Source organism: Strongylocentrotus purpuratus, unplaced genomic scaffold (assembly GCF_000002235.5).
Source record: "Strongylocentrotus purpuratus isolate Spur 01 unplaced genomic scaffold, Spur_5.0 spur5_scaffold_6, whole genome shotgun sequence".
NCBI classification, from domain to species: domain Eukaryota; kingdom Metazoa; phylum Echinodermata; class Echinoidea; order Camarodonta; family Strongylocentrotidae; genus Strongylocentrotus; species Strongylocentrotus purpuratus.
The window spans coordinates 61,944,226-61,967,735 of record NW_022145612.1 but is presented as its reverse complement, the minus strand read 5'-3'; the positions used below and the strand labels follow the sequence as shown (position 1 = coordinate 61,967,735).

At 36.5% G+C, this 23,510-nt stretch overlaps 1 protein-coding gene across 1 annotated transcript; it reads right to left on the bottom strand.

The window, feature by feature from the left end:
• Positions 1 to 262: 262 nt before the first annotated feature.
• Positions 263 to 18,614, bottom strand: LOC591980 (protein Wnt-16). Its single transcript, XM_791523.4, has 5 exons — positions 17,873 to 18,614; positions 12,637 to 12,799; positions 12,103 to 12,259; positions 5,724 to 6,073; positions 263 to 1,696 (listed from the first exon to the last, which is right to left on the bottom strand). Exons 1-5 carry the CDS (start codon positions 18,022 to 18,024, stop codon positions 1,226 to 1,228), a joined length of 1,293 nt encoding a protein of 430 aa, XP_796616.2. The 5' UTR covers positions 18,025 to 18,614; the 3' UTR covers positions 263 to 1,225.
• Between the last annotated feature and the right edge of the window lie 4,896 nt (positions 18,615 to 23,510).

Sequence of the window (23,510 nt, the reverse complement as noted above, 5' to 3'; positions counted from 1 at the left end):
CACATTTTCCACTCCCTAGGGAGCATTCCAAACAGTCTCCATTTAACAAGCGCACACTTGCTCATCCAACCACATGAACTTTCGCATCCTACCAGGTACCCATTTATCACCTGGGTGGAGAGTAGCAAGTGCAGGTAAATATCTTGCCAAAGGATATTAGTGCCCTCGACCTTCGCATCTCCAGTCAAGCGCCTTAAACCACTTGACCACGACACTCCTGTGTAATATTTAAATGACGTTTTTGTGACATATATTTCTTTTCCGTTTCAATATAAACAATACATTGTATCTACACATGATATATACATAAAGGCCTAATGGGTTTCAAAATTAATCTACTGTAATATGACCAACTAATTTAACCAGTATATGTATAAGGTTATTGATAAAATGGGAAGAATATAAATTGAATGAAAAATTATAAGATCTAAAATGTATGCTTAGAAAGCAAGTCTCGTTGTCCAAAAAAATACGTAATTTTAGATAATGATATACATTACAACTCATGGTAATAGTAGTACAAATACTATTACAACCAAACAAGATTATGGTAAATAATTATGTTGGGTTATGAGAAGGAGGAGAGAGAGAGGGAGAGAGAGAGAGAGAGAGAGAGAGAGGGAGAGAGAGAGAGAGAGAGAGGGAGAGAGAGAGAGAGACTTGTAGAAGATAATAGAATTATGATAGACGGATCGGAAACAAGGGCAAGTATTGAAAGAGAAAAGGGCAGATTAGAAAAGATAATGAGCTGTCATAATTATTAATCCTTGCATGGCCTCGTTGCATAGCTATAGACGTACAGTAAATGGAGTCTAACATGAAGTAATTTCATCGATTTTAAACTCAATGATTAATAGCTCTCCTATCCATTTCTGGATTTCCGTGCATCTTTCACCGATACGCGTTTATTAGTCTTTTTAAGGTTTTTTTTTCATGAAAAATCTTTTTTGTTTAATCTAAAACCAACTTAAAGTCTGGATAAACTAATTCCCCCATTAAAACTGAAGGATGTAGATTTTATTTATCATAGTATGTCCATGGTTTAAGCAGACCTTAGATTCTGGTGCAATGGAATATTTCATGTTCCGGTCACCGATTTCTTTATTTCTCTCATGTTGTCACTTCCTCTAGATGTTCGAGTGTTCATAAGTTTATAAAAGTCTGCCAATGCCGTCACTCAGAAATAATTATCTGCATACTTCAACAAAGTGGCAGGGAATTTTGTTCATTTACAAGTGTAGATATCAGTGACCGTTTCACAGACCCTACATTTCACTTTGCAACACCAGATGAATTTACAATCACACCTTTCAACTCTTCTGATGACTTGAGTGTTATAGCCACGCCCACAACACAAGAGATCACAGCTATCTGATCCAGTCGATGTTCGGTTACATTCTCGTCCCGTCGTTCCTACGATACCGATTTCCCGGTTAGTACGGCAGTAATTCGGTGATCTCTGCATGTAGACGAGCTCATCCGATGCAATGACTTCACGTCGTACACGTCTGTCTTTCCGACGAAGTCGTATCTGTTTCTTGGTTCGGACGACAACCTCCACTCCTTCACTATATCGACTCTTAGCGAGATCACCGATCTCCTTGAAGCTCGGCATCGCCTTCCAACAGGTCTTCAATGAACACGAAGCTGAAACACCATGACATCGACAAAGGGTCTTCATTCCAGACTTGATCAGCTGTTGAAAATAAGAAGAAAAAATGTGTTTTAGTAGTTTAGCTGTGCATGATCTTTCGGGTATAATTAATTTCATTATTATCATCGTCACTATCATAGGCGTACGAGGCGGGGGCTGCCGGCAGGGGGCATGTATTTCCAGGGTTTTCAAAGTTATGATATTGTGCAGCAGAGTTCCCCAAACAACCTATTCGGGCAAAGATTGCATTTATCTGAATATTCAATGCTATTTTCGAAAAGATTTTAAAAAGAAAATCAAATCATGAAATATAGTAGGCCCAATCGTGAAGTTGTATCAATTTTAAAATGCCGCGCAGAAGCAGAGACATACACGGGTTGAAGTACAAATAAAATTAGAGAGAGAGAGAGAGAGAGAGAGGGAGGAGGGGAGAGAGAGAGAGAGAGAGAGAGGGAGGAGGGGGAGAGAGAGAGAGAGAGAGAGGGGGGGGGGGGGGGGGGGGGGGGGGAGAAAGAGAGGGGGAGGGGAGGATAAGGACAGTATAAGCGATGTGTCTTCCTGGTGATCCAACGCTCACACGTACGCAACACTCATGTTCACTTGTTGGTGCTTTTGCTATTGCGCCACCATTGGCATAAGCTGTATAGGTGCACATGTATAATTTTATAGATATGAATATTCCCAGACCAATATCCATTAAAATTAACATCGTAAACAGTTTTTTCTACATTTTACAAATTGCGCAATGCCTCTGATGATGGCGTCACTTACAAATAAAGGTTAATTCTGAAATATCATAACAACCAGACTATAGATTAATACTCATAGCTCTACCAATAAATACATCGGTCTATATCATATCCATGTTTAGAGCACGAAGTAACCTAACCTTCTATTCATATGAAGAAACAATACTTGTTAGAATTGCAGATATAGAATAAACTTCCTCAGTTTAAAACAAATTGGGAAATAAACATAAACGACCAAACGTAGAGATTCATTTTTACTTTTTTTAAAAGTGTTTCGACATTGAGAAGAAATGTACGGTATATTTTAAATATATATTTCTGTTACAATTATTCAGGACACGGTTTAAAGAGATGACATCGTTATAATCATTACTCGCGTTTTCTGTAAAATCTCGAAAAGACACACATAACACAAAATGAAGGGGAAACTATGAGTATTATGGTCCATCAAAATGTATCCCTTTATTGTTACTATAGAATGCAAGGTTTCTATTCCCGTCATGATGTAGTAACAGTCCAGATCTATGATAAAGACGGCTATCGTCGAAGACTCGAAGTAAGACAACCCTTGGTAAATGCATCCTACATGTATGACAAAACATGAAGAAAACCATATCGGAGTGTGATACCCTGTGGTTAGGCATGTCCTTGGCCAGTATTTTACAATCTTAGGAGGCTTTTTATGTAAGTCCGCGTCGGCATGGCTTTTGATCTTAAAACACGACATCTCTTCTTACCAATCACAAAACGCATGGGTGGGCTATCGAAGCCCTCCTAACAGTGACGGAGAAACAGAAAAAACAGCGGGGGTACAAGGAAAGAGAATTTCAGATGACGATCATGACGACGACAATTATTTCATTTATTCATATATTCGTTTATTCATAATGACGTAATGATTCCATGGATCAAAAGAGAATAATAATGATAATCTCCCGAGAAAGTGCTCATTTTCCTACCTTCATTATCCAGTACCTTAAAAGTCATGACCTACCCAAGAAAAAAAGCAGACTGGATGATCTGTCTATATTTAGCTCATCACTAACTTGTTTATTGGTTAACAATTATTGTTCTGAAACAATGGAAACATCAGTGACTTAACTTTTTCATAATTATCTTGTTTACATTTATAAATATAGAGTAGAGTAAACTTTATTGTTTGAAAAAGACCGCTTTGCCGAAGATTGATTTACCATTTCTGTATTAGAATGACAATGGACTATATTGACAATGGTTATCGCCAGTAACATCGAGTGACATAAAGTGACAAATACAATTAAACTGTAAGTTTCTTGTGTCAATTAATTTTTCGGCATGTTTTCAAAACCTGTTTTCAAAGAGCAAATAACTAAGGGCGGTGGTTTCGTGTGTATGTCATATAAAAGGGTCGGAGGATGCCACCAAGTTAACAGAATAGGAACGATTGCATTGTTTGTTTGTAATTGTTTTGAAAGTTTGTATGTTCATCTGTTCTTTTTGTTCTTTTAAAGGGGTGAAATATTAACAAATAATGATAATTACAAATTAAAAAACAAGGTATATACCGCATATCATTAGTATAGCTCGATGCGGTGTAACGGAGAGAATGAGAGGAAAGAATAGAGAAGAGTGAGATATACGCTCAGCATACCTCAGTTAACAGTGGTAATTTTTCGTAACAAGAAATGTTTTAAACCCTTTTTAAAAACAATATAACTACAAAAAAAAAAAAAATGTATTACATGAATTGGTTAATTTTCTTTTACCGAACTATTTATAATGCCGATTATAGGGGTATCATCTTATTCGGGTATATGAGTTGCACCTTCACATTGCAAGGTGAAAAAGAGGCGCGATGGCTCAGCTGTTGTAGAGCAGTGGTCTTGTAACCGATAGGTCCCGGGTTCGATACCAAGTCGATGCGCAAGAGTGCTCTTTGGTAGTGAATTAATCCTCATTATCAAGTCCTTCGGAGAGGCTTAAAGCCGTCAGTCCACTAGTTGCTTACTTGCAAGCATACAGTCATGCTTTCTTAGCAGTCAGGTAAAACAAACAAACAAACAATAATCAAAGAACAACGGTGTTTAAAAACAGACGATAAACTAAATTAAAGCAGATAGGTGTGTTAATTTAAAAATATATAAACGTATGCCCCAGGTTGAGAAAGAGAGAAGATCCGGCGTATTCACTTAGGGTAAATCTAACGATGTTTACTATTCTTGTGGATTCGCTCATCTGCCCAGAGATTAAGGAATGTCTATTACCACAGGTTTCCCACCGTATAATGTGAAACACATCGGGCCAAAAAGTAGAATTGCTTAGTTTATTAGGCCCTGTATTGTTTATAAGACATAATACTTGTATAACATATTTTTTATCGACTACCTTGATGATGTGTTAGATATGTTATAAACTTGAGATAGTATGAGTAGTAACGAGGAATGATAACCCATCAATGATCCATACCGTTACGATGTCATAGAGCGCTATTTGCAACCATTTATACTCTATTATACCCTCTAAAATCATAATTTCTTTCCCGCAGCAATATTGCAATATTTCAAGCTCGGTCTTAGGCCATAGTAGAATGAAAATGAACTTGAATTTTGTTTTTCCGTTGGTGTATTATTTTGAGATGTTGTGTTCATTATTAATACAACATAGCATTATAGGATTCAGTTCCGCCGCGGCACTAATGTCCTTTGGCAAGACATTGATCTACATTTGCCACTCTCCACCCAGGTGTTAGGTAATCGGTAGATGCGAAAGCCAATGTGGTATGCTTAGCAATTTGAGCCTAGTAGCTCTTGTTGGAATGTTCCCCAGGGAGTGGAGAAAGTGCATACATTGTGTGCGGGCAAACCAGAATCCGATGACCGGGGTAATAATGTAAAGCGCTTAGAAACTCGGACATTCCAGACGTATTAAGCGCTATATAAGCAAAAATATTATTATTATTCACAGGAGTATGTTGTTGTTGTTTTAGTCTTAAAGGCGTGTGTCATTCAATTATGAATATTTACGCCGTTCTTGAATGTCTTCGTTTCAGGGAAATCATATAGTAAGTTTTTATTTTGCTTATACCTCTCTCAAACATGTCGATCTAGCTTTGAGTTAGGATGCGACACTGGCCACTGGGATCATTTTTTTTAAATAGCCATAAATAGATACAGTTGCAGATCATGACTTCAAACTTACATTTCCATTTTGGTTTCTCAATACCATTTACCTTGTAATCATAATCATAATCATCGCTGCTAGTGCTATCACTTTTCGTATAGTGCCACTTTTGATAAAAAGAAATTGCTACAAAGGTTGTGAAGTTGGTAATGAGCCCTTACCTGTCTTCCAGCCTCATTATTGTGGAGATTCATTTCCTGTACACCTGGCTTTATCGTCAATGGACGGCTCAGGGCTGATGGAGGTGGCGACGGCGACGATAACGACGATGAGGAAGAGTATTTATCGCCAGAGTCGACAAACTTCCTGGCTAATTTTATTCCATAATCGACGTCATCTGTACATCCACCCCATTTCCATTCTTCGTCATCATCCACGACATCGTCACTCGGTTGCCCCCGAGGGGTTGCACATCCACATTCGGTAAGGTTACCAAGACTACATGAGCGAGTTACGGCGTATACCACGCCTGCTGATGTGATAGCGTAGATGAACGCAGTCTCTTTATTGCCTGTAAAAAGATAAATACAATGAAAAGTTATATACTCGAGTACCGCTGACAACAGATGATAATAGACAAAACGAACTAATAATATACAGTACCCTGCATTGCTAAGATTTTATCGATTTGCGATCGATCTAGAGTCAGGTTAGGTGGCGTGATTAGGAAAGAAAGACAATTAAAGGCCAAGTATGCCTATGTATAGAGATTTTTTCTTCTTCTTTCTATAGTAAACGATTGTCTAAAATTGTTAAATAATCTAACGAGAATGATATGCCACCATCGATACAACATTGTATAAAAATGATTAGTGCTGAGCTTTTGCTCACGCAATATGAGTCACGCCAGTAAAAAATTGTGTAGTATTCTAATATATCTGTCATCGTATAACCTCCCGAATCGGTCGAAAAATAAGCACTGGAAGTTTCAATCCTTGAAATTTTGTAAAAACCCATTACCAGTCAAATTGTCAATAATAGAGTTTGTATTCTAGATTCTAGGCAGTGTCTACCATGCCTGTCTGTAAGATGAAAGTACATGTGAACTGTAAGGTAGATGCTATACAAACATGTCCAGTAATACCACTTCATCTTAGCTTCATCCTACATGGATCCGACAAGATGGAAGAGGAAGACTTCTTAAAGGTATACATCTGTCATTCATAGTCGACTTAGTACATGTATATAATAAAGCAAATATGTACTATCTTGTAAAAATGAGGGGATTCCCATCGCGTTTGGCAAGCTGAGCTAATTATTACTCATGAAAAACTAAACAACATAGGATTCAATGATATCAAATAACGTGTTATTATCAGTTTATACTTCAATTTCATTGCAATTTGGGTAAAGCATACAACTAACACAAGAAAGCGCTGATTGGTTGCTACTGAAACAAATTGACTACGAATAATTTTCACTCTTCAATTTTTGAAAACAGTGTAGTGTCCCCTGCTTGCAAATGGTATCGAATCAATAGTAGTGTTATCATATCATATAACACTCATTGATTAAATGGTATCGTATCAATAGTAGTGTTATCATATCATAACACTCATTGATTAAATGGTATCGTATCAATAGTAGTGTTATCATATCATAACACTCATTGATTAATGTTATTCTGATCGTTCAAATCAACCTTGTCATCATAATCACATACACCTAATATACATGAATCAACAACTGCATGGGGAACTTAATCAACCTTATTGATGAAAAACCTATCAAAATGTTAGCCAAAAATGCGATTAAGACGAACAACGACGATTAATTAGATTAAGTTAGGGTTTGGCCACATGTACATGTACACTTTAAGTGATCGTATATACATGTAGGTCTACTACTACTAGATCACAATTTTACTTTTCGTAACTTTCCAAATACATTGTGGTTCTGAGTTATGAAAGGACAAATGCAACTTCAATTGCGGGTCCAATGGGTCCATTGGGCCTACGGTTGTTTGATACGTTCCCACGTAATCATAGATATCAATGTGAATGTAGAACATGTATTATTCATTACTTTTTCTTCTCATATGAATTTCGTGTAATTTTCAAACAGTTTTGGAATGAGGTCTGGGTTTTGTGGACTTCCACAACGGGGAACTTAAAATACTTAGATACCTAAGTTTTGGGAAATTTTGAAAATTGGGTGGATAGCCATTCTTTACAATTTTGAAATATTTGGATGCCCCTGTGGATGTATTATAAGCACTAGAAAATAATTTAGCCCCTAAAACAATTCTGCTTTCGAGAAGATTTGAATATAACAATTTACCGGTGCTTCCGGTAAAATTTGATAAATTTCAAATAGCGCCAACGGTCGTAAAATGGTAGCTGCGACCATGAAAATCTCAGAATATTTAGTTGTGATATATAATTTCCAAACGGGAATAGCTAATCGGTTGATTTTAGTCAAGAAATATTGTTTTATATGTGTGTGTGTGTGTATTTGGTTTTTTTTACAGACGTGTATCAATCAGATATGATTATTTACGTCTGGGGACCGACCTTTAACGTCACCATCCGAAAGACGTGACTCAGTTTCGAACCTGCGTCCTCGGCTGAATCAGTTTGTAACTTCCACTGTTAGCTGGATTACAGGCGCACGCCACAACGCCTAGTTATAGCTTAATAATATCTTGACCTTGAGAGGGAGCTATACAACATACAAAGATTAATATTTAAAATTTCATAACTTTGGTCTCGATTTCAACCGCGACTTCAATCATTGAATATTGTAGGATCGCATATGCTTCCCATAATTATGTTCATTTGAACCAAATCCATGACCTCATACCAAAACTTTGTATTGCCTTTAATATGACGTATAGAGAGTCTTAAGACCAAATTCAGTATATACTTGCCCCATTCATTGAAAATCTTTCGAATTTACCTCGCAATGATTTTGTATACCAAATTCGATTTGTTGGGAAAGGTCGAGTAACACCCAAAGGCAGTCAAACCATCATGTTTAATTTCCTATTGAAGCAGCCAGGCTTTCCATATTGCAACTTTGAAACATTAAATGGAACTAAATCAGGAAAATGAAATTCGTATCTCGCGGCAGTGTTTACTTTGAATTTATTTGAAACTGATTTTGACACTATTTTCCCGTTACCTTCTCTCATTTCCAATTTGTCATCTCATTCACTGTACCCTCTTTCTCTCTCACTCTCCTAAATGGGGTAAAAAGGGGAACCGTAACCAAAACAAAAATACGAAGAAAATCGGACGAAACAAGCACCGCTCCTGTATAGAAGGAAAAACGAACAAAAATCTCCCTTCAAAATCTTTAGGGAGGGCCACTTGCCCCCGTTTCCGTTACCTGGCCATCGTGTAAATAAACAAGAAAAATACTTGTATACATCAATAGCCAATGAAGGCCTACGCCCCCTTGTAAGTTGTGATTGATTTGATTGAATGATTTGATTGAATATTATCCATTCTCGCAGTCCAAAGACTGTATTGCAATGGTTACAACAGTTTACAATGTATTTTCTTTAGCCTATGCCTATACATTGGATCCATGTATTTCTGTAGTAGCTTTTAACACTTTTTTAGTACTCCATCGCCCGTGTGACTTGGGTAAGGAAAGAACAGAATCTACACCTCTCTGGTTCAAGAAAGTTCTCCCTCCCTCACTTTCTGGTATGCCATTTCCCCTCGCCTCCCAAATAATGCCTCAGAGTGAGAGAGTGGGTCTTACCACAAATTGTTCTCTTTATGCAAACATAATTATAATAGAGGCATGCAATCCCCTCAAATTTATATACAAACAACCCCATGAATAGAGAGCCGATTTCTGATATCACGAACAAATCTGTTTTTAATCTGTAGCCCCAGGGGCATTTTTTCTCTTTTAAAAAATGTCTTTGCCACAAACATGGTAGAACAACCAACATGCCAAGCAGTATAAAAAAAATAACCAAACTAAAAAGTGAAATGCGGTTCTAAATTTAACAAAAAAGCATACTTTAATTTTCCAGATGCCCTTATTTGAAAATAAACGAGAGATATTTCAGTGTTTAGGTTTTTAGTAAAATTAGTTTTTTTTAAAATTATTCAGTCATTTTTCTCAGAAATTTCATGAAAATAAAAATTCTTTATTGTGTTTTAAACAGTGTGAAACGAGTAAATTTAAGGTTACGACACATCTGTGTCTTTTCTGAACAGCGTTTCAGTAAAATTACCCTTCCCTTTAAAATTAGAAGAAAGCTACTTCGAGTCAAATATTAATTACAAAAAGTTAAACTTTGATGTTTGATTTTGTAAATCCTGCTTTGAAAAGGTGTGGAATTTACCACATAACTGATAGATATCAGCGAGACGCCAGTCAGAGAGTGAGATTAAAACCAATAGCCTCGAGTTATTTTCTCTGTTAAAGGGTACACCTAATATTGAGCCGCTATAATCACCATTTTTGTCGGTAGTTAACATTGGTCTCTAAGAGAAATTCCAGCGGAAACGGCTATGTACTTCATATGAAAGTTTAATTATAGATTACGAGCTTTGGCGATCGAAATCTTAAGCCAATGCATTTTTAAAGATTAATTATTTTCTGAAACCAAACAGACATACTGGGTATAATTTGCTAATTCGACTTATGATAGCTCAGATAAGGAAAATATCGTATCTAATAATTATTTTGTTTAATACCAAAAGAGAGCAATAACTGAATAATAGATGATGACGTACAACGGATCATATTTTCTATCAAAACGACTGTAGGATTTACCTCACTAATTAACAAAGATAAGTACAAAGGCCACTATAAGGTTTTTTGTTTTTCATTTTTAATAATGTATAGTAGTTGGCCTAGATTATTTACGTATGCAAACCAAGAAAAACACGAATGAATATAACCTTATAGTGGCCTTTGTACTTATCTTTGTTAATTAGTGAGGTAAATCCTACAGTCGTTTTGATAGAAAATATGATCCGTTGTACATTTCTTTCAAAGAAAAAAAAGAAGAAGAAGGAGATGAAGAAAGAGATAAAGGTAAAAAAGAAGAGGGGGATAAACAGAAGAAGAAGAAGAACGAAAAATAAGAAAGAAACGAAAATAAGAAAGAAAGAAAGAAAGGAAAAGGGTGTCTCGGCCTACATGTATATACACGTGGTTAAAGGACAAGTCTTTTTAATTATATCAGAGTTCAGTAGGTTACTGCCAGTATGGACATACAGAAGCTAATTAAACAAAAATCTCGTAAAAAGCATTCCATCTTTTAGTGCGGTAATTACGCTATCTGTGTATCTGACGAATATAGTATCTGGATAGAGAGGTAACGAACAGACATAAATGAAAGCTGAAACCAGGGAGTTGATGATTCCCACTTGCTGGGGTTGGGCGGGGCGGGGTCACAATTCTGCAGAAAGTTCTATCAAGCAAAAAAAAAGATGAAAGAGTTGTCCCATTTTTTAGATTTCTTTTGGGTCGGAATTTAATCAGGGGGCACATTTGAGTATTGTGTATTTGAAGTATGCCAATTTGGTGTCAAGAGGAATGATTGGGCCTCCTCCCCTCAATCTGGCAGTGCCATAAAACCCTTGTCTGTACAAAGTGTGTTAGAGCATCGAGTGTTCTGTGATGAGTTAATGAAATGTACAATGTCCGCTGTTTAGTTTACATAGATCTAATTAAAGTAATGAGATGACACTATGATAACCATCAAGAAACAAACTAAATACAATCTGGTTTCGTCTCGATTCCAAGTAGCCTAATACATTCCTAGAGATAGTTTAGAGACAATACGCATATATGGAGTGACAAAAAACTTCAGCATAACAGCTTCCATGGATTATTTTCTCAAGTTAGGTTTCATCATTGATCTTGTACGGTCAAAAGTTAATATTGAGCTATGAAATAAACTCCAGTCACTTTTATCTGTTTTTGACAACCAGAGCAGTAATATTCGGTCCAAATGGAGTATTGAATACGTTTCTTTCAACTCGTTTCCGGAGATCGTTTAATTTATGTAAAGCTAGAATTTGATAGAAAACAAACTTTTACACCGGTGCGCTTTAACCCTGTCATAATTGCTAGCATTCAGCCATGAGGTCCTTATAGCGATCTTTGAAAAATCATTGCCGAGGTCGAACATAATATACTTAGGCAGCTCAATTTGGTCGCAAGAAGGTCCTATAGTCAGCGATTAGGCCAGGACGCCATAATTTACAAGCGCCAGGAAACCTTAAATCTCTGCAGAAATTGGAATTTGCAGTTTCTGTATGTTTTATTTTTTAATACACATTGAAAGATTTTATTCTATGCGAATCCATTCCGTCATGACCAGAACCTAATAAAACAACTCGGACGACTTCACTGACGCAACAGACGTGATGACCGCAGAGGCGGACGCCGTGGTCTTTTTGAGAACTCCGCGGATGTAAACCCATACTACGTCTAAAGGGCGCTGTCGCTGCGTCCCAAATGAAGGCGTTTGAGAAGCTCAGACAAGGAACAAACGAAGACCACGCAGAGTTGTTAAAGAGATTAGAGTGCTATAACATTAAAATGAGTTTTAGTTGAACGGACCTGTATTCATGACCTCTCCAAACGGGTTGTTGACATCACCAATGACAGAACAGTTCCATCTCTCAGTGCTAAACTGACGTTGACACTCAATGATCCCGACCTTAGCACCTTCACTTATCATGTTGATGATCTCGGGTGTACTCGAACATACTCTCCGCTGCACAATGAGAAATAAAAATCATAAAAGAATAAAATTAAACACTACCAACAAGTAAGGAATCCGCATACCTATTCGAAAGTCGAAATGTAATAGCATCCCTAGTTGTCTTGACAGTTTACATATCTATAAATTTACGCAATGAAAACTAAACACAATCTAACTTGAAATAATGTGTTTAGGATTTCAACCATATGAGAATATCATAAATGTGCATGCTATTGAATCCACTTTGATATGATTAAATATTACTACCATTACGATTAATTTCAATTTGGATATACGGTTGACGATTTAAGCATTTACGTTAATTTTATTTAGGTATGATTGAACACCTTTTTGATTAATTTCAATTGATTATGAATCATAATGCTAACCTGTTCAACAGTAAGTCCCGGGAATCTTTGACAGAGAGTCTCGGGATCGACCAAGATACTATTGATGGGTGGAGCTTGAGTAGCAGTCTGGTGTCCAAGGCTCCCATCGGGGATGGTATCGCGACCAACGCTTGCCGCTCCGAGTGAGGCAGCTCCTAACCACCTTCAACAAAGCAACAGGAACATTAATTACGAAATGATGATGATGATGATGATGACAATAAAAGTAGTAGTAGTAGTAGTAGTAGTAGTAGTAGTAGTAGTAGTAGTAGTAGTAGTAGTATTACAGATTATGATAATAATAATAATAAGAAGAAGAAGAAGAAGAAGAAGAAGAAGACGAAGAAGGAGAAGAAGAAAACTGATATAACCGATCTTCATACTAAATGCTTAATGAATAATAATATGAGGAGGGATAAAGCACTCGTACTAGCAATAATAATTTTTAAAAATTAATGACATACAGTAATAACCCAAACTTTGGTGTCCGATATTTTTGAAAACATATTTGTTTTTTTTTAAGTTCTCTAAACAACTAACACTAAACAAGCATATAATTATCCGTGTTTCTCATGTTATTGTTGTGGAGAATAATAAATGAAGTAAAAAAGGTCTTCTACCAGTATCAGAATCAAATCTAATAATTAATCATTCTTTTCGGAGATCATACATACTGTACATGTCAAGTACACCAGAAACTGTCAGTAAAAGTGGAAATGTTAAGAAAATAAGTTCAATGTCAGTCACTCACGCATCAATTTGTTGTTCATTATCTGCTGTATATAAAGGAAATTATGTTAATTTTGTATGAATATATGTTTGTGAATAGAGTAAACCAAGTTATAAAATCAATCACACTTTCCTGGCTGAGATGGAGTATGGAAATGTCTATCAGATGTTATCTCCCCTAGGTGCCTTTTATAGATGGTACCCGTCCTCAAGTTTTGAAAAAAGGAAAATCTGCTGCCATGCACAAACCATTTTGATTTCCTAATAATCACGGATCGACATACATGTAAGCTGTGTTATTTTGCCCACCCCATGAAGCCGAAACCTACACACGCCACTGATCTTTTTAAAATGTTCAAAAAAAGATGTAGGTAAGTACTTCTTTTTGTGTAATAATCGTCGAAATTGCTGAACGTTACGGATCATTTAAGGTTATTAATAGATTTCAAATTAGCCCTAATGAGCTTCACATCATTCACTGTAAACTATGGAATAGATTCGGCCCAGGTTTAAAATTTGTCATTGTAAACGATTCACAATAAAGTGACAAATACGCTGGTGCCACCTGTACTTCATGCCTGCAGGCAAGTTTTCAATGACAAAGAAATGATACAAATCATGCCCTGCAGGAGATCATCTAAAACCTTGCCGGTGATGATCAGAATATCAAGTCACCCGACAAAGAGAAAAGCATCTTTCTTTGTCATGAGAAATATTTCCTTGAAAAGAAATCACTCTAACAGATTTGTGATACAGCATTGTCGTATATCAAAATAAAGTTAACTAATAATGTAGATTAGGCAGTTGATTATTGAGTTCATAAGAAACGAAATATATACAGCTATACATGAATGGACTTGAAGAAACCGGTTAAGCTCTGAACATTATCATTTACATGCATTGGTATGGAAATAAGCGTTGATCAAGTCAATATACTAAAAGACAATACACAACCATAATGATGATTTGTCTGATACCTACAGTTGTATGTTAAGCAATACATAATTACAAAAACCTTGGCTTCTTCACCAACTGGTGGACATTCCACATGCAGAAAGGATGAACTATCAACAACTTAGAGTACAACAACTGACTTACTAAGGCTAATAATGATGGGAAGTCGATTAATATCTCTAACAAAAATTTGTATGACGTTCCGCTCAATTAGCCAAATGGGGGAACGGGAAAGAAGTAAATACTATTTGATCACCGATGTGTGTGCCGCTGCTTTGGTCTAAACAAAACGATGTCAGATTAAAAAAAAGTAATATTGTGCTTCATTGAAAAGAATTTAGGTTTGGGGAGGGAAACAGACGTGTGTATTCATAAAGTTCGTCTTTTCTTATTACGTGTACAGATTTTTCGGTTTGTCTAAAGTTTTATGAGACATGGTAGATAAGGTCAGAGTGTTAAAAGTTGATTTCTTTTTTACTGATCTTAACCCCAAACTCCATGTAGAAACTTGTTTTTTTCCGGACATCAATCGGAGAGATATAACAAGGCAAAATGTATACATGTATATAACGTCACTAACACCATATGATTTATGCAATAAAGTTAAATGGCAAATGTGTCAGAGATTCAAAGATTTCTTTAAAGAGTAAAGAAAGATGAAGGATTCAATTCAATTCCGTTTCCGATATTCCATTGAACTTGAATACTTCCATGTGCAAGAGCCACATGAAGATCATTATAGACAGGACCTGGGCTTTTTCATATTCAACATCAAGTTTATCACTCGATAATATAAAAGCTACATCAAATCATGAAAACATAAGTCTTAAATCAATACCATGGAAATTTTGTAGCAAAAATGTAATCCCGTTCTTTGTACAGTAGTAACCCTTTCAGATTATGCCATAACTTAACCATAACTATGTATCTATACTTTCTCAATTGTCAGTTTTAATGATTCTCATTTTGTAGTAGTTCTTGTGACACCCCTGCCTTTGTTCCATTCTTCGGTTCAAATAATGCTGATTTCACAAAATACAAAAATTCTTAAGTTTAATTCACATTTCACTGATTGCCTGTTATAACAAATTATACCCGTTAAGAATTGTTGTTTTCTAAAACTAAAAGTTAGGATTTATTCTTTTGGTTTACAAAAGACTGTTGAGTCGTAATTTATGGAATTTTATTGGACACTGTTTATGGACACAGTTGACCAGCCACCTAGGCGGTGTCATCTCAGACAAGGCCCTAAAATCTTGACTCCTCAGTAACAAGTATCCACGCGCAGGTAATAAATTGTAAATCATAATGCCGCCTGTTATATGTGTCATTCATACTTAATATTTTTATTTAAACAGACAGAAAGGGGACTATTGTCGGACTTCCGCAATTAAACTGTACGATTATTAAGGCCAGAAAGCATATTAAACTGGGTTGTTAATGACTGGTCGTTAAACAAAATAATAATGCAGTCAAAAGTAGCGAACAGGGTGGGGTTGGGCTCGTCTGCATCTTAAACATAAACCTTGAACATCATTATCAACAAGTCTCTGTAGAGAGTCCTCCGATAATACCGGTAACGGTATTTGATTTGATTTCAATTCATTTCATTGGAGGACTTTGCTTTTTGAGCATTTGATTTGGTTTGATTTGATTTCAGCACCTTGAGTATTTTGCGTAATAGATATTGCGCTTTATTCATGCTTATTAGTATTTTCAGTATTATCATTATTATTATCATTATTATTAGATTTATCATCTTCATTATTATTATTATCATTATTATCATCTTCATCGTCATCATCATCATCATCATTAATATAATAATTATTATTAATATTTGATTTGATTGTGAATATTCCTTGCCATCTTTATATTCAATCTTTCAGTATTTGCTCGACAGATAGACACATAGGTCTCTTTAATTCATTTCAAATTGGGGTCTCAGATCGCGTTAATTAAAAGGCCTCAAAGTTGCTCAAACTAATTTCCTTTGCTAAACCTGATATTGGACAAATTAGAATACGGGCCGTAGTGTTGGCGCCTCTCCGGAATGATAAACCTGTACCAAAACACTCATATAAAAGGAATGGCAGTAGATAAGTACCCGTATACTCCCTGGTACATCATGACTGTACAGCCCAGAATCAAAGGAGAAACTCAAAGCGACAAACACACTCACAGACAAGGCCAATGTTTCCTCCAAGAAATGAAATTACAAATCACCCTCCAGAGAGCTAGAGAGACTGTCGGACAAGACGTTGACAAGACGTGCTATCGAAGTAGGTTAGAGCAGGGCGGTGGAAGCAAAGACCTTGTAACAAGGCTTAGAGCTTGTTTCCCTTATCCTCGATGCCCACACGCGTTCTCCATGTCATTGGGATGGAATATTGATGGATTTAAAAATTGAGAGGATGAATAATGGCATGATTAAGGTTAAATCGGAGTGTTTGTAGATCTGTCGCGGCCCCTTTTGAAACAAAGATATGTAGTCGATGTTAGAAGGGGTAGATATGGACTTTCACGGTAACCCTCACCCCCCCCCCCCAAAAAAAAAGAAGTAGAAAACTCTCTCTCTCACACACACACGCACACACATACAGATATTCTGGCATTTTCACTTGCATCCAAAGTTTGTTTTCAATATAATATTATCGTGGTAAGACTCCTGATTTCAAACGTAAAGTATTCATAAACGTGATCATGCAATTTCACTCTAAATGATTGCATGTGCCTTCGCACCATCTTGGAACGAGAGGTGATTTCCAAATGTTCGTAAAGGCCAAGTTTTGATTACAATTAGAGGTCATAACTTTTGAAGTATTGAACTTATATTGGAGATTAGATGATGCCTCATCTGAATATGACGGTGCAGAAATCATTTATGTGACATGAAATTTGTGTATCAAAATATTCGTGACGTAGGATTACATCCCATTTTTGTTGGTCGTTTTATTTCAGTTGAAAAGGCTGATCTGAATTTAATGATGAAAGTTTCACAAATTGTTTTCATATTTTATTCAACACACAAATTACTGAATGATTTAAGTAGGAGTTCACGAATTCATACCAATCTAATCTAGATTGTGGCATAAAACTGCGTTAGAAGGATTTAAGATTTATCGTCCAAACAAGGTTGTCACTCACTTATACACATTATAGATGATAATAATTTATTTATATATTGAACGAGATAGTTGAATTGCCATTATGGATTAATTTCCTTTCTTCTTGTTGGTTTTTTATTAGTTTTGTATCATCATCTTTACTTAAAATCACAGAGCATACTGCTAAAGCACAGTAGAACATTTATTTATAGGTCTAAATCATACATTACCTGCAAATGAGCACACAAATAATGAACGTAAAATGACGAAACTGGTTACACTCTGTCGATAAATATTACTGATCAGAAACTTAGATATCTGACTATTTTTTTAACATAAACTATAATAGTGACTTTTTAACAACGTTCCTCAACTTTGAGGGAAATCTTGCGAAGTAGAGAGAACGGTAAGTAAACATAAAAAGGTGCATAAACAAGAGTACTTACATCCATGTAGCACTAGCATCTGTCTTCGTTGGTCCCGAGAGGAAAATAGAGATACACAAGATGCAGACGACAAAACATCGGTAGCTTAAATCCATTCTGCTTTTGCAACATCCGATTAATCGGTTCTGTCTTTCTTTATTGCTACACTCCATTATTATATCCTTATCAAATCTCAACAAACTCGATAGTTCAACCGTTTCTCACTGATCAAATGTTTTGTTTCTGGAGAAGTACTGTTAGGTTGCCTTTTATTCCTTTAGTCCGCAGTCCATGATATCCTGGATATTCTTTACAAATGTTTTACTGTTGAAACGATTTGCTGAGCTGAATTTGTCCCGTTTATGAAGATTGGTCTGGAGGTATCTTTACTTCGATATCCCTTGACGATTGCGTCAAAATTCCCTTTGATGCTTGCCGTCTACCTCACCACTCAGCAAACAACACCGCACTCGTAACACGCAATGACACACCAAGAAACCACCAGTGCCAAAACTTTATCCACCCAATAAAAATGACACGTCCCTTGTGATTGGTCGACAAGGGACGTCACATCCGGTAGTATGAACCAATCAGTGTTGATGTATTACTCACTCATTTAGTGACTAGTGAAAACTGCTAGATTTCCTGATTCCTGCTTTGAGATATCATTTGGACAAGTTGTTAAACTTGATGTACATTCGAAATCACACACATTATACTGACACAGAAAATGAGAGAAAGGCATCCCCATATATTTGGGATGCAGCAAGCCGTGAGAACCGTTTGATTTTTCTGAGGGTTGCTTAGTCAACGTACACAAAGGATGTTAGGGGCATTCATTAAAGCTTTCCGTTCTTTCATGCCACAGAAATAACTGCCTGTAACTCTGCTGTAACATTCTTTAAAGTGATCTATTGTGAATCTAAGGCTCTATTGAAACTATTTAAACGATCCTTCCTGTTATCTCTATTGTTTATCATTTTATGAAAGGCTGCTCAATGTTCTCCGCGGATTTCTTCTGGTAATATAAGGATTAGCAATTGATGTAGTGAAGGATTATAGTGATATAAACACCTGTATGTCAAATTGAATTCAAACAGTAAACATGGAGGATAGAAAGATTCCATTCCAATGACCCACCTACAATTCGCAATAAAATGTTTTATGGCGCTGACACTATTCAAAGCCGAGCATAGCAACAACCTGAGTTATATAGCGAATGATGTGACACAATCAGGTTCATCGTACCATCGTCAAATCAAGGTTAAGAATGATAAAATATGGCTAGTTCAGTAATCCTAATCGACTTATCTTTGTCATAATTATGGAACTTTTATCATTAACATTAGATAAATATTAACATATCAAACAGATTATGATATCGATGTTTTATTACTATATTTGAGCCACAGGTAACCACTCATAACTATATCACATACATAAAAAGACATTTAAAACATTAAACGGTAAGTTGTACAAGATGTCATCAACAACATCATCATCATCATCATCATCATCATCATCATCACTGCTATCATTTTCGTCAATCTCACCACCACCACAGGCTTCGTGATGTGCCCCCTCCCCATCGCCTCTATCTCTCTGTCTGTCTCTCTGTCTCTCTGTCTCTCTCTCTCTCTTTCTCTCCATCCTGTCAATATGTAGTTGACTGTTTCACAATAACAAATTCAGTTCAAGCGACACAATAAATCGATATTGAGTTGCAATAAAGGTCTCCAACCAATTGAGCCAATATCATTATGATATGAATCTAAACACACGGAGTCAAATGAATTCCACAAGAGCTTAGATGAATGGCTAGTATTGAATTTTGTAATGAAATTTGATTATAATCAGAAAGAAGTAACAGTTGTTACCAGCTAAGGCACAATTTCCCAACCTACCCCTTAAACACACAAAGACAATATACCGCTGTTATAATAAGATTGAGACCTCCACTGCTGCAGGTGTTATCGACATGAGGTAGGCCGGATGAGAGGCGGTTCTATGTTGTACAGATAGTGGCGTAGCTACGGGGAGGGCGGACATATGCCCCCTTCTACCATCGAATGGCAAAAAGAAAAAGATACAAAAGAAAGAAAATAACAGATGCGGGTAGCTAGGCTACGTAGAAAGAAGATGATGATGACCCATCTATACATACACACCTCTCCTCATCCGATGGCCTCAATGTTATAAGTCCCTTTTGACAAAACCTTTCCATTTGTCTCGAACGTTGACTTTATATCACAGCCCTATTCTAAAATGTTAATATTATTACACATATTAGACAGTGCGTAAAGGGGGCATATCCCCCTCCCGCCGTCATCGCATTGCAAACAAGATTTTTATGACAAGAGGGGAAATTTACGTAAGTATACACAACAAAATGTGATACTAAAATCTAATTTCGAATTTGATTTCAGAGCGGGATCTCTTATTTGAGGATTTAAAAAACAAGCCCCCCCCCCCCCCCCCTGGCAAGGTAAGCCGAATTTCTTACTACGCTCTTGCTGTAAGCCGTTTTGAAAGATTTCCAAAAAGTTTTTCAAGGGAAGCTAAGACATAGATTGGTGAAATATTTTATGTCAATATATCATTTCAAGGGAATACGAACATCATACAACGACTGTGTGGTCTGGTGATTCATACAACACTGAAACGGTCCATCCAAACCGAACGAAATAAGGAGTACTCGGTGACGTATAATAGACTCTTCATTTTAAATAGTGAACACATCTGAGATTTCTAGATCTAGATCCAAGACCGACAGTTTTAACTTTACATCTGTTCAACTAGTGGATCTTAAACCAAGATCTTTCATGACGCATTTATTGTACGAAATTGTGGATGTTTGAACATTTTGTTTTTCACAAAGGCAAATCAGTGTCTAATATCAAGGACAAGTTTTCTCTAAATTGGGTTAGTAAACGTCAAATCATTTATTTGACACTTTTGTGGCCACCCCGTTAAACAATTTTCTGTAGAACCCCCAAGTTCAGAGATCTTGTATGCACGCCATGAGGTATCTTCCGAGACCATGTATGGTTTTCATACCTTCGACAGTATTTGCAAATCGTTTGATATTACGTTAACTTTAAACGATATCTATTGTCATTATGCGAGCGACCTAGCGAGAATATTTGCCAATTTGGAATGTTGAATCTTTGCACAAGAAAAATGATATCGCCGCAACTATTTTTCTATTTACCTCAATTTTTAGGAAACGTGTTCCCCTTCTTCCTGCCTAAATCATCATCACTGAGTTGAAGTATTTTAAAAAAGGTATTTACACTATAACGTTTCAAAAGTCGTGAAAGTATTGTACAAATATAAGTGCAAGGATATTTTGATACATGCGAGGAACGATATTAGACCACACTTTTCACTACCAGAAATAAACGACCCGAAGATTCTATCTATATTTGTTTAAATCTTACACATTATAATTATATAGATAACATTGATACATCGTATTTACATGGTGTTTACAAAAATATAGTTCTTGCCAAGTTCTTGGACCCTGTTGCAAAAATGTCAACATAAAGTACAATTTTGTGTTTTACCCTTTGGTAATTGCTTCAAGCATAATATTTCTGACTTTTATTACCATTTTATTTTCATTGAATAACCTCCACACTCATGTTGACATTCAATGTAGCAAAATAAATCATAATAGAGTATTTCAACGCCTTATGAGACCGAAAGGAGCCTAACGACACAAAACAAATTCAATTACACAACGACCAATTTCCTTTCCCCCTAACACGACCCCATTCTAACAAATCGAATTTCTCAAAAGGTTCGATTCATAAAAAGCCTGGAGCAGTGCTTTGTACTTGACAGCCAGTAATGCTCCCCTCTCAACAACTCACCGATTAAACTCTTAACTTTTCTTTTCGAATGGGTTCAACTACTAATCCTGCAGCCATAGGCTACAATAAAGCACTATAGCAATGAATACAATATTATGATAGGTTCGGTGCAAAATGTGATACCCCCCCCCCCCCCTTCCTTCTCCTCATACACCCGCCCTAGAACTTTTTAAATCCGTTCCTCTAAATTTGAGAAGCATTCTCCTGCTGGGTAAGCGGTCTGATCAGAAAATTGAATAAAGACACCGGCTCAGTTTGGCCAGCAACGTGTAACCATTTTCGGCAATCTTACGACGCCGCGTGTGTTTGTTTTCCGACTCGCGTTTGTCGGTAACCAAATACGTTTTCTATCAAATGAAGAGATTCTTTCTCATTTCAATATAATTTCAGGGAACATTTTCCCGCGGAGAATTAAAGGACTCCTTTTCATGATTTCTATGTGGATAATGTTAAGTGTACTTCTGCATCACAAATAGTTTCATATAGTCACATGATCTTATTATTCGAGGCTTAATTGTTAAGGTCTGTCAAGCTTTAATTCATCCATGGAATAAAATGAAGTCCAGAGACCAATGTATATACGTAGGCCTACTATATTTCACATACTTTGTAACTGCATATGTAACATTTTAAAGTCATGTTTGAAATATATGTTGAAGATTGACACGATGAGGAACGCGTTGGTTTCTAGAAGACTTGTTGCCCAGCAGGAGGAGTAGTTAACCATGGTTAAGCAGACGACGAGAGTTATGCCCACATGGCGGGAAAGATACGGCCTTCCCACAGCAAGAACAACGTGTTCCTCCACATCAAAGGAAATTACTTCTGATTGATGGCAAGTGGTATTTACGGTGTTAAAATGAAACAGTTGCAGATGATGTGCGCCGGAGAGTCGAGTGATGATAGGGCACTGTTTCTGACAAGGATGTATCTAGCCTTGCGGCTCACTATAGAACTTTATTTCATGATATTGATGTTAAATGAAATGTAAATTCTTGATAGGTGCTGTGCAGCGAAAATGATTGCTTGCTTCCCAAAGGAGACAGTCATTATATTAATTGTTCAGACTGTTATTCTTTTCTCAAAATGTGTTTTACATCTTATTCCAATTGGGGAAATCCGCACATTTGGTTTTCTCTCTCTCATCATCACCATCACATCATCGTCACCATCATCATAATCACCATCATCACCACCACCATCATCATTATCACCATAATTATCATCATCACCACCACCTTCATCGTCATCATCATCATCGCCATCATCACCACCACCACCTCCATCATCATCATCACCACCACCATCATCACCATCATCATCATCATCATGACCATCATCAACACTATCATCATCATCATCACCATTATCATGATCATCATCATCACCATCATCATCATCATCACCTTCATCATCATCACCATCATATCACTATCATCATCACCATCACCATCATCATCATCAATTCAAATCTCTACTCAAAACCTATCTTTTCAAATTGTAAATTGCAGTTGTGCGTCGGTCAATGGAGGTGCGCACCATATTTGTCTTTATTTAGTTGATTGCCACTGTTTTTTTACCTTATCTATGTTACTTTTGTATTTTTGCTTTTTCTTCTAATTTAATTCTACGGGTTATAGTCTTCTCTTAATCAGAACACTGTGCGCTTAGAAACATCAGTATTAAGCGCCTAATAAATGTTATGTATTATTATTATTATTATCACCATCATCATCACCATCACTATCATCATCACCAACTTCACCATAATCAACTTCACCATA